The 10,940-nt window shown below is 55.4% G+C and overlaps 1 protein-coding gene across 1 annotated transcript; it reads right to left on the bottom strand.

The window, feature by feature from the left end:
• Positions 1-706: 706 nt before the first annotated feature.
• On the bottom strand, positions 707-8,687 carry TNNI2 (troponin I2, fast skeletal type). The gene is made up of 7 exons (XM_029060901.2): positions 8,583-8,687; positions 8,442-8,448; positions 6,451-6,492; positions 5,692-5,820; positions 3,633-3,722; positions 1,798-1,974; positions 707-1,132 (listed from the first exon to the last, which is right to left on the bottom strand). The coding sequence occupies exons 1-7, from the start codon at positions 8,588-8,590 to the stop codon at positions 1,037-1,039; spliced, it is 549 nt and encodes a 182-aa protein (XP_028916734.1). The 5' UTR covers positions 8,591-8,687; the 3' UTR covers positions 707-1,036.
• Between the last annotated feature and the right edge of the window lie 2,253 nt (positions 8,688-10,940).

Here is a 10,940-nt window from a genome sequence, read left to right on the forward strand (position 1 = left end):
ATTAATCCTGGCCCTGCCACTTCTTTCCTGTGTGACATTGGCCATGTCATTTAAATGCTCTTTGCCTAAGTTTCCTCATCTATAAAATGTGGGTTCAATACACATTCTCCCTCTTATTTAGACTATGACTCTTGTGTGGGACAGTGACTGTGCGTGACCTGATTGCAGTGCTTAGTACACAGTCAGCACTGAAAAAAATACCACGGTTATTATTAATAAGTTGATGCAAGTGAAGCCTAGGTGCAAAGGCTAATGAGGAAAGTCAGAAGTGCTAAGGGAGTCTACTGAATCGACATGTCTTGGGAAGGTTGAACTCCTGGAGGAGGTGGGATCTCAGTAGGGACAGAAGGTGGGACAGTTGAGCCTCGTGGAATAAAAATTCCTCCCAGAAAATGGAAAATCCCCCAAAGTTGCCTTAATTAAACCCCAAGCCTCTTCATGAAAATAAATTCCCCCAAAGAAACCTCATAGAATTAAAAGTCCCCCACAGCTCCTCATAAAATTAAAAGCCCCTTAAAGGTGCCCTTCTGAAATACATCTCAGCCACCTCATAAGAACTATCAGGGTGGTGGGTGCCCCCCTCACCCCCAACCCCCGGGGGTCCGGAGGGCAGGGAAGACCACCACATAAGAACATGTAGATATCAGCGTGGTGGGTGTCTCCGGGCAGTCTCGCCTGGGTCCAGGAAGAGTTACAGTGACAGCGGTGGAGTCTGAAAGCTTTATTTACACTGTTAACATCTCCAGGAGACCGGGGCCCTGCAAGGTCAGTTCTCTCGGACAGATGAAGATTGGAGTGTTCGTCTCCTCCTCCTCTTCCTCCCCGCCCCCCTCCCACTCTCCAACCTCCGGGGTCTGCAGAGCCTCCGGCCAGGGAGGGTCAACCCTGGACAGGCAGGGTAGAGCTGGACGCAGGGAAGAGGGGCACCCCCCTGCAGGATACCCGACCGTGGATGGACGACGGGCCCTGGAGGGGCTGGGAGAACAGGACCCCGGAATAAATAGGAGAAGCTGCAGAGGGGGTGGGGGGGGGGCACTTAGGACTCGGTCTCGAACATCTTCTTCCTGCCTTCCATGCCGGACTTCTCCTCGATGTTCTTACGCCAGTCCCCGACATCACGCAGGTCCCTTTCCTGTTGGGGGCGGGTGAGCACACACAAGCGCACACGGGCACACGAAGGGCAGCACAAATGACCACCCAAATTCACACGAATTTCAGCACACGCACACACACATGCGCGCGCGCACACACACACACACATAGATAGATATTCAGATCTTAAGCGCTATCCCACAGCTCTCCCAGCTCAGGTCTCACCTCCTGGACACCTGCCCTCATGCTTAGAGATGGACTATCCCACACCCCTGACTCTCCCCTCTCCATCCCTGCTTCTCCCCCAGTGACCAAGGGTGGTCCATCCCATACCCGTGACTCTCCCCTCTCCCTCCCTGACTCTCCCCTAGTGACCAAGGGTGGTCCATCCCATACCTGTGACTCTCCCCTCTCCCTCCCTGACTCTCCCCCAGTGACCCAGCATGGACCATCCCTCACCCTTGACTCTCCCTTCTCCATCCCTGACTCTCCCCCAGTGACCCAGGGTGGACCATCCCATACCCGTGACTCTCCCCTCTCCCTCCCTGACTCTCCCCCAGTGACCCAGCATGGACCATCCCTCACCCTTGACTCTCCCTTCTCCCTCCCTGATTCTCCCCCAGTGACCCAGCACGGACCATCCAACACCCCCCCGGCTCTACCGTCCATCCAGACTCTCCCCTGTTCTTTTCATCTCAAACGCACCTTCTCAGTGTCCTCCTTCTTGACCTGTTTGAGGTTGGCTCGGAGGTCCATGCACACCTTATGCTTGGAGCCCAGCAACGCGCGCAGCATGGCATCAGCGGACATCCGCACCCGCCGCAGTGGGGGTCTCTTGAACTTGCCCCTCAGGTCAAACAGCTTCTGGTTCAAATCTTCCAGCTGGGGGTGGCGGTGGAGGAGGGGAGAGAGGGAAGATCAGCTGGGAGTGGGGGGTTAGGGATGAAGGGAGCTCAGGGCAGGGAGTTGGCACTAATAATAATTATGGGATTTGTTAAACACTTAGTATGTGCCAGGCACTATACTATGTGTGGAGTGGATACAAGCAAATTGGGTTAGATATAGTCCCTGTCTCAGATAAGGTTCACAGTCTTAGTCCCCATTTTCCAGATGAGGTAACTGAGGCCCAGAGAAGTGTGAAGTGACTTGCCCAAGGCCACACATCAGTAAAGTGGCAGAGCTGGATTTCGAACCCATGACCTTCTGATTCCCAGGCTCGTGCTCTATCCACTGTGGGGAAAAGTACAGGTGGGAAAGGGTGGAGTCAGTCAATCGTATTTATTGAGTGCTTACTGTGTGCAGAGCACTCTACTAAGCGCTTGGGAGAAGCGCTTAGAGAAGCAGCGTGGCTCAGTGGCAAGAGCATGGGCTTGGGAGTAAGAAGTCGTGGGTTCTAATATGCCTCCTCCACTTGTCTGCTGTGTGACCTTGGGCAAGCCACTTAATTTCCCTGGGCTTCAGTTACCTCAACTGTAAAATGGGGATTAAGAATGTGAACCCCACGTGGGACAACCTGATTACCCTGTATCTACCCCAGTGCTTAGAACAGTGCTCGGCACATAGTAAGCGCTTAACAAATACCAACATTATTATCTTGTATCTACCCCAGCGCTTAAAACAGTCCTTGGCACATAGTAAGCACTTAACAAATACCATAATTATTCAGTATTATTATCGGGAGAGTACAAGCGAACAATATGACAGACATATTCCCTGCCAGCAACGAGCTTACAGTCTAGGGGGGAGACAGACATTGATAAAAAATAAATAAATGTCCATTCCCCCCCTCCCTCCCCAAGACTGTGAGCTCGTTGTGGGCAGTGATTGTCTCTATTGCTCTATTGTACTTTCCCAAGTGCTTAGTACAGTGCTCTACACACAGAAATCAATAAATATGATTGAATGAATAAATGACTGGAGGGAGGCAGGATCCCGGCAGCCCAGGAAAGGGGGAGCCCAGGGGGTGGTCTCTCCAGGGGAGTGGAGAACCAGGGGAGAGAAGGTCTGGACAGCCTGACAGCTTGCTAGACAGGCAGGCAGACAGACAGGCAAACAACCAAACACAAGCAGACCAACAGGTGGACAGACAGGTGGACAGGTGGACAGACAACAGGTGGATAGACAGGAAGAAAGGTGGATAAACAGGCAGAAAGGCAGACAGCAGGTGGATAGACAGGTAGACAGGCCAAGGGGGGATAGACTGGCAGACAGACAACAGAGATATGGACAAGTGAGCTGACAGCAGGTGGATAAACAGGTGAACTGGTGGACAGACAACAGGTGGATAGAAAGACAGACAGACAAGAGGTGGGCAGACAGGCGGACAGACAACAGATGGATAGCCAACTGAGAGACAGGTGGGCAGATAGGTTGGGAGGAAGGGGGCTGGCAGAAGGATGGGGGGATCTTGGGAGATAGGAGAGACGTGGGCATCTCCTCTCTCCAATGGAGGCGGAGCTGCATGGGGGCCGGGGGGATGGCCCAGGAAGGGGAGTTCTGGGGGCAGAGTGGGACGTGTGGGGGGGTGTTCCGGGGGGTACCTCCTTGGTGGTCTTCTGGACTCTCATCTCCATGTCGTATTTCTCCTCCTCAGCCGCGTCGATCTTGGAGTGGAGTTGCTTGCAGAGATCCTGGGGGGGGCGGATGGGAGTCATGGGGCAGGAATCGGGGGACACTCCCCCCTCCGCCACCCTCAGCACCGTCCCCTCCCTCCCGGGAAGGTTCAAGTCCCCGGGCTGGAACTCCTCCTGGGACATCACTGGGTGTATGGTAGGCCCCTTATCTACACTTCCGGATATTCCCTCCCAAGTGCTTAATACAGTGCTTTGCCCACAGTAAGTGCGCAGTAAATAAGATTATTATTTTTATTTTTTATGGGGAATTAACTGGGTAAATCACTAGTGTCAGCTAAGCCACTAGGCTCATGAGAAACAGCGTGGCGTAGTGGATAAGCACAGGCCTGGGAGTCAGAAGGCCATGAGTTCTTATTCCAGATCTGCCACTTGTCTGCTGTGTGACCTTGGGCAAGTCACTTCACTTCTCTGGGCCTGTAACTTCATCTGTGAAATGGGGATTGAGACTGTCAGGTCCCATCTGGGACAGGGACTGTGTCCAGATTGATTTGCTTGTATCTAAGTGCTTAGTGCAGTTAATGGCACAGAGTGAGCGCTTAACCAATACCATCATCATTATTATTATTATTAGTGTAGATTGGCCTAGAACTCTCTCCCAGCTCCACTCCCTAGTCATCCCCTCTAGACTGTAAACTCCTAATTTTTTGTAAATGATATTTGCTAGAAGCTTATTATGTGTCAGGCACTGTTCTAAATGCTGGATACAAGATAATCAGATTGGTCATAGTCCACGTCCATTCACTCAATCGTTTTTACTGAGCACTTACTTTGTGCAGAGCACTATATTAAGCACTTGGGACAGTAAACGGACACATTCCCTGCCTACAGGGAGTTTACAGTCTAGAGGGGCCCCCATGTGAGCCCCAAGTGTCCCTAATATCCCAGATGGGGCTCACAGTTTTAATCCCCATTTTACAGATGAAGGAACTGGGGCCCAGAGAAGCAAAGTGACTTACCCAAGGTCACATAGCAGACATTTGGTGGAGCTGGGATTAGAACCCTGGTCTAATAACTCCCAGACCCGTGCTCTAGCCACTAAACCACACTGCTTCTTGTCTATTATTTGTCTGCCTGCCCACCTATCTGTGGATCTATTCACATGCTTTGCACAGTAATAATAATAATAATGAGAATGGTATTTGTTAAGCACTTACTATGTGCAAAGCACTGTTCTAAACGCTGGGGTAGATAAAAGGTAATCAGGTTGTCCCACATAAGGCTCACAGTCTTAATCCCCATTTTACAGATGAGGTAATTGAGGCACAAAGAGGTTAAGTGATTTGCCCAAAGTCATAAAGCTGACAAGTGATGGGTGCTTATTAAATACCATTGATTGATTAGGAGGGAAGATTTTTAAAAGGCAACTCTGGTGTGCAGAGCGCTGGGCTATGTACAGAGCACTGTACCGTGCGCAGAACAACTTTACTGGGTGCGTACTGTGTGTAGAGTGCCACACTGGGCACCTGCAGTGTAGAGAGCGCTGTATTGGGCATCTAGTAAAAATCTGTATTGATGATGATGGTATCTGGTAAGCCCTTACTATGTGCCAAGCACTGTCCTAAGCACTGGGGTAGATACAAGGTAATCAGCTTGTCCCACATGGGGCTCACAGTCTTAGTCCCCATTTTTTTTTTTACAGATGAGGTAATTGAGGCACAGAGAAGTGAAATGACTTGCCCACAGTCACACCGCTGATAAGTGGTGGAGCAGGGATGAGAGCCCACGACCTCTGACTCCCAAGCCCGTGCTCTTTCCACTAAGCCACGCTGGCACCTATTGTGTGCAGAGCACTGTACTGGATGCCTGCGGTAGGTAGAGAATTCTGTACCAGGCACCTAGTATGGGCAGAGAGCAGTACTGGTCCCCTGCTGAGTGCAGAAGGATGACCTGGGTGCCTAGGGTGTGTGGAGCACCGTAGTGGACGTCCCATCTCGGGGCGGGATTGGGGGTGGGGTAGGGGGGTTACCTGCACTTCCTGCATGGACCCCGGGATGTGCAGCGGGGGGCAGTGCTCCGAGAGGTACCCCTCCCTCTCCGATTCCTTTCGGGCCTCCTCCTTCTCCAGCTCCGTGGCCGCGATCTGGAGCATCACGCTCTGCGGGGGGAGCGGGAGGGAGAGAGGGGACATGCAGTAGGCCGGCCCGGGCCGGGGGTTGCGGGGGGCGGACAGGTGAGGCTGGGCGGGGCCTGGAGGGGAGGGATGGACGGGTGGAGCCGGGCCTGGAGGGGAGGGATGGACAGGTGGGACGGGGCGGGGCCTGGGGGGGAGGGATGGACGGGGGGGACCGGGCAGGGTCTGGAGGGGAGAAGCATGGAGGAGAGGGATGGACAAGGTGGGACGGGGCGGGCCCTGGAGTGGAGGGACCGGACAGGTGAAGCTGGGGGTGGTCTGGGGGAGGGATGGACGGGAGGGACTGGGCAGGGCCTGGAGGGTCGGGGTCGGGCAGGGGGAACGGGGCGTGGGCTGGGGCCGTGACCAGGCAGTCGGTGGGTGAGGCCCATAGGGGCGGAGTCCCGGTAGGTGGACCGGGGCGGGCCGGGGGGCGAGGCCCGGGAAGGGGCCGGCCTGGCCCTGGCTTGGGGGGGGCGTCCCCGGGGTCTCGCAGGAGCAGCCCCAGCCGGTAGAGATGGGCAGGGGATGGGCGGGGGAGGCGCATGGGTTGGGCATTGGATGGGCACGGGATGCGCAGGGGATGGGCAGGGGCTCCCCGCTGCCCGGACTTACCTTCAGGTGCTGCCTCCGGGCCGTCGCGGCCCTGTTCCGTTTCTGGGAGGGGGAGAAAGGAAGGGGGCTGGATTAGAGGGGGGCTCAGCCCCGGCCCCAGAGGCCCCCGACCCCCTCCTCCGCCCTGAGACTCCCCGCCCCCGCCCAGTCCTTCCCAGCCCCCACAATGAAGGGAGCGAGAGGGCAAATCCAAGAGGCAGAAGTGGGGCTGAGAGATGCCGGCGGGGAGAGGGGGATAATAACAATAATAATGGTATTTGTTAAACTCTTACTATGTGCGAGGCACTTTACTAAGCGCTGGGAATAATAAAAATATTTGCTAAGCGCTTACTGTATCGGGCACTGCACTAAGCGCTGGGAATAATAATATTTGCTAAGGATTTACGATGCGTCAGGCACTGTACTAAGCACTAGGAATACTATTACTACTAATATTTGCTAAGAACTTACTCTGTGCCAGCCATTGCACTAAGCGCTGGAAATAATAATAATATTTTCTAAGCACTTACTCTGTGTCAGGCACTGTACCAAGCGCTGGGAATAAGAATATTTGCTAAGCGTTTACTATGTGTCACGCACTGTACTAAGCTCTGGTTGGATACAAGCAAATCGGGTTGGACGCAGTCCCTGTCCCACGTGGGGCTCACAGTCTCCATCTCCATTTTCCAGATGAGGGAACTGAAGCCCAGAGGAGTGACGTGACTTGGCCAAGGTCACACAGCAGACGAATGTCGGAGCCGGGATGAGAAGCCAGGTCCTTCTGAATCCCAGGCCCGGGCTCTAACCACTGCGCCCGAAAGGGAGAGGCCTAGGCCTGGATGGGACGGGGGAAGGGAGGGGAGGAGGCCTTGTCCAGGCCCTGGTCAGCGCGGCAGAGATTGCGGAGTTAGGGGCGGGGGGTGACGAAAAGCAGAAGTGTGTCCCTGTTTGTGAAAGTGTCCCCAGCCCCCGCTCCCTCTGGTCCACACTGCCCGGCGCCCACTTCCTCAAAATCTCCTGCGGGGAGATGGGGGAGGAGGCCGGGGAGGACCAGAGCTGGGTTGCCAATCGGGGGTGGGGGGTAGCCAAGACGGAAGCCCCACCTGACCGGAGAAGCCGGGGGCTGGGGGGAGGGATGGACAGATGGGGACATCGAGGCAGACGGAGGGAGGATGGGAGGGAGGCAGGGGCCGGAGGCTGGTGGGGGCCAGGGGCACCCCCAAGGAGCTCCAACTCTCGCCAGGGCACCGAGCAGACCCTAGAGGAGAGGGATGGGGTGGGGGTCGCCAGGGGTGGATTCCTGTCTCTCCCCCCCATCTCCGTGGCCCTAATCAGCTGTGCAGCCGGTCTCTTGTTTGTGTCTCTGTGTCTCTGTCTTCCTCTATTTCTGTCTCTTTCCATCTGCCCCCACCCCGTCTCTTTCCACCTGTCCCCTCTCTCTGTCTCTCTCCATGTGTCCCCTCTCTTCCTCTGTCTCTCTCCACCTGCCCCCCTCTTTCTCTCCCTCTCTCTCTCTCCATCTGCCCCTCTCTCTGCCTCTCTCCACCACCTCCCCTTTGCCTCTCCCCATCTGCCCCCTCTCTGACTCTGTCTCCCTCTGTATTTCTCCATCTCCCCCCCCCCCTTCTCTCGCCATCTGCCCCCTCTCTCTCCTCCTGCCCCCTCTCTGTCTCTGTGTCCTTCTGCTCTCTCCATCTGCCCCCCTTTGTCTCTCTCCACCTGCTCCTCTCTCTGTTTCTGTCTCCCTCTGTCTCTCTCCATCTGCCCCTCTCTCTTCGTTTCCTCTTTCTCTCCCCCCTTTCCCAATTCTCTCCCTATCTGTTTCACATCTCATGCTTTCTCTCCCTGCCTCTGTTTCCCCCCATCTGTCCCTCTCTGATCCTCTCAAACTTGCATCCACTTTCCATCCCCCTCCCCTCCCACAGGGGGTGTGGGGACTTCAGGCCGATACCTGACCTATCCCCCCACCCCCACCCCTCAGGTGGTCTTCCCCACCATCCCCAGGTACTAACCTCTTCACTGCTCAGCGGTGGCGAGGCACGAGGCAGGGGGATAGAGGGAAAGAAAAGAGGAGACAGGTTAGGACTGGCGAGGGATCTGGGCAAGGGGGTACAAAAGGAGGAGGAAGGACCTTAAAAGAAAGAGACACTTACTCTCCCATCTTGGTGTCTCGGGCGTAGAACCTGTAGGTAGAGAATAGACCAGGTGAGAGCCGGGAAGGGCGGGAGGCTGGGGTCTTCGGGGGTCTGTGGAGGTTGTATCCTGGGTGGGCGGTCGTTTATGGAGTTGGGGGGCCCATCCCGGGGTATCCGGGCCCGTCTCCAAGGAGAAACCCAATCCAGGGACGTGCCAGGGACGCGTGGCATAGCTGGGGAGAGAGGCCTGCTTCTAAAAATGGTCAGTCCAGCCTGCAAGGAGTTCCAGCTGTCTCCTTATCCACCCCCTCCTGCCACCCCCCCCCCCCCCCGGGGCCACTGAGATGGAGACACAAGGACAGACCAGATGGCACAGGTGGCTTCAGAGACCGCCGAGGCAGCCCCCCCACCCCCTATTAATAGCCCCTCCATTTATGCCCTGCTTCCCTCCGCCCAACTCCTCCTCCTCCTCCTTCTCCAGTTCATCCTCCTCCTTCTCCTCTTCCTCTCCTCCTCCTCCTCTTCTTACTCCTCCTTCTCCTTCATATCCGTGGTAATAATACTAATAATGGTGGTATTTGTTAAGCGTTGACCATGTGTCAAGCCCTGTACTGAGCACTGGGGTGGATACAAGCAAATCGGGTTGGACACAGTCCCTGTCTCACATGCGGCTCACAGTCTCGATCCCCATTTTCCAGGTGAGGTAACTGAGGCCCAGAGAAGTGAAGTGACTTGCCCAAGGTCACACAGCAGACAAGTGGTGGAGCCAGGATTAGAACCCATGACCTTCTGACCCCCAGGCCTGTGCTCTATCCACTATGCCATGCTGCTTCTCTATGGTACTTGTGAAGTGCCAGCTGGGTGCCAAATAGAAGATCTTCAGGTCTGACAGAGTCCCCGTCCCACAAGGGTCTTCCGGCATCACCCCGTCTCCCTCTGTCCGATCCTGCTCGAGGGGTCCGGGGTCAAAGGTGGACGTCCGCGGTCCGGGGGAGTGGATGGGGCAAGGCCAGATCAGAGAGGGTCCAGCACCCTAAACTCTTGGAGAGCCCATTCTGATTCTATCAGGGAAGGACCCAGGGGAATGGTCAGCGGAGAACTCTGCAGGTAGAGACCCTTCCCAGAACACAGAGGGGTGGGGGACAGTCAGCTCCCGGCCCTATCGCCAACACAGCCAGGACCTGGAGACCACCATGGCAGGGAAGCCGGGCTCCACAGACACTCCCACCCTCTCCCCACGCACTCACCTGGTGTCGAGACAGAACAGGTGTGACTGTTACGGGCCGGACGGACCACAAGTCCTGCCAACCGGCCTGGGGGGGCAGGTATAAATGGGGATGGGGGCAGGGGCCCTTGCCCCATATGGGCATGGATAGGCCCAAGCCAATGGGGACGCGTGGCCAAGATGACGGCCTCGTGGGTGGCCCGGGACCAGGGGCCGGGGGGCTGGAGCGGGTCAGAGCCATTCCGGGAGGGTGGGGGTGGGGTTGGGTGGGGTGCAGCGGGTGGAGGGGGTGGGTCTTGGTCTCTGCGGATGAGGAGGGGTGCGGCTGTCACTCAGATTTCTGAGCAATGGAGATGGAAGAAACCAGTACCCGGGACAGCCTGTCCTCCCCTTACTCCAACTTCACGATGAGAAGCAGTATATGTATATATCTGTGTATATCTATCTATCTATCTATCTATCTATCTATCTATCTATCTATCTATCTATCTATCTATATCTGTGTGTCTATATATGTATATCTGTATGTATACAGATATGTACACATACACAGATAGGAGAAGCAGTGTGCATAGTGGATAGAGCCTGGCCTGAGAGAAGGTCATGGGTTCTAATCCAGGTTGTCTGCTCTATGGCCTCGGGCAAGACACTTCATTTCCCTGGGCCTCAGTTCCCTCAGCTGAAAATGGGAACTGTGAGCCCCATGCGGGACAAGGACTATGTCCAACCTGATAAGCTTGTAATCTACCCTAGCACTTGGAATAATAATAACGTTGGTATTTGTTAAGCGCTTACTATGTGCAGAGCACTGTTCTAAGCGCTGGGGGAGATACAGAGTCATCAGGTTGCCCCACGTGAGGCTCACAGTCTTCATCCCCATTTTGCAGATGAGGTCACTGAGGCACAGAGAAGTGAAGTGACTTGCCCACAGTCACACAGCTGACAAGCGGCAGAGCCGGGAATAGAACCCATGACCTCTGACTCCCAAGCCCGGGCTCTTTCCACGGAGCCACGCTGCTTCTCCACCCCAGCGCTTAGTACAGTGTCTGGCACATAGTAAGCGCTTTGCAAATACCTCCTTACTATAATGACGTCCAAGCCCCGCCGGGGACCCGTCATGGCCGCCGCCTGCCACCTCCTGGCCGGATCTG

Source organism: Ornithorhynchus anatinus, chromosome 3, assembly GCF_004115215.2.
Source record: "Ornithorhynchus anatinus isolate Pmale09 chromosome 3, mOrnAna1.pri.v4, whole genome shotgun sequence".
Classification (NCBI taxonomy): Eukaryota; Metazoa; Chordata; class Mammalia; order Monotremata; family Ornithorhynchidae; genus Ornithorhynchus; species Ornithorhynchus anatinus.

Coding starts and splice junctions, on each gene's coding strand:
- TNNI2 (XM_029060901.2), bottom strand. Junction 5,821..6,450: donor CCCGGAGGCAGCACCTGAAG/GTAAGTCCGGGC, acceptor CTCCCCCCGCAG/AGCGTGATGCTCCAGATCGC. Junction 1,133..1,797: donor AGAAGGAGGACACTGAGAAG/GTGCGTTTGAGA, acceptor CGCCCCCAACAG/GAAAGGGACCTGCGTGATGT.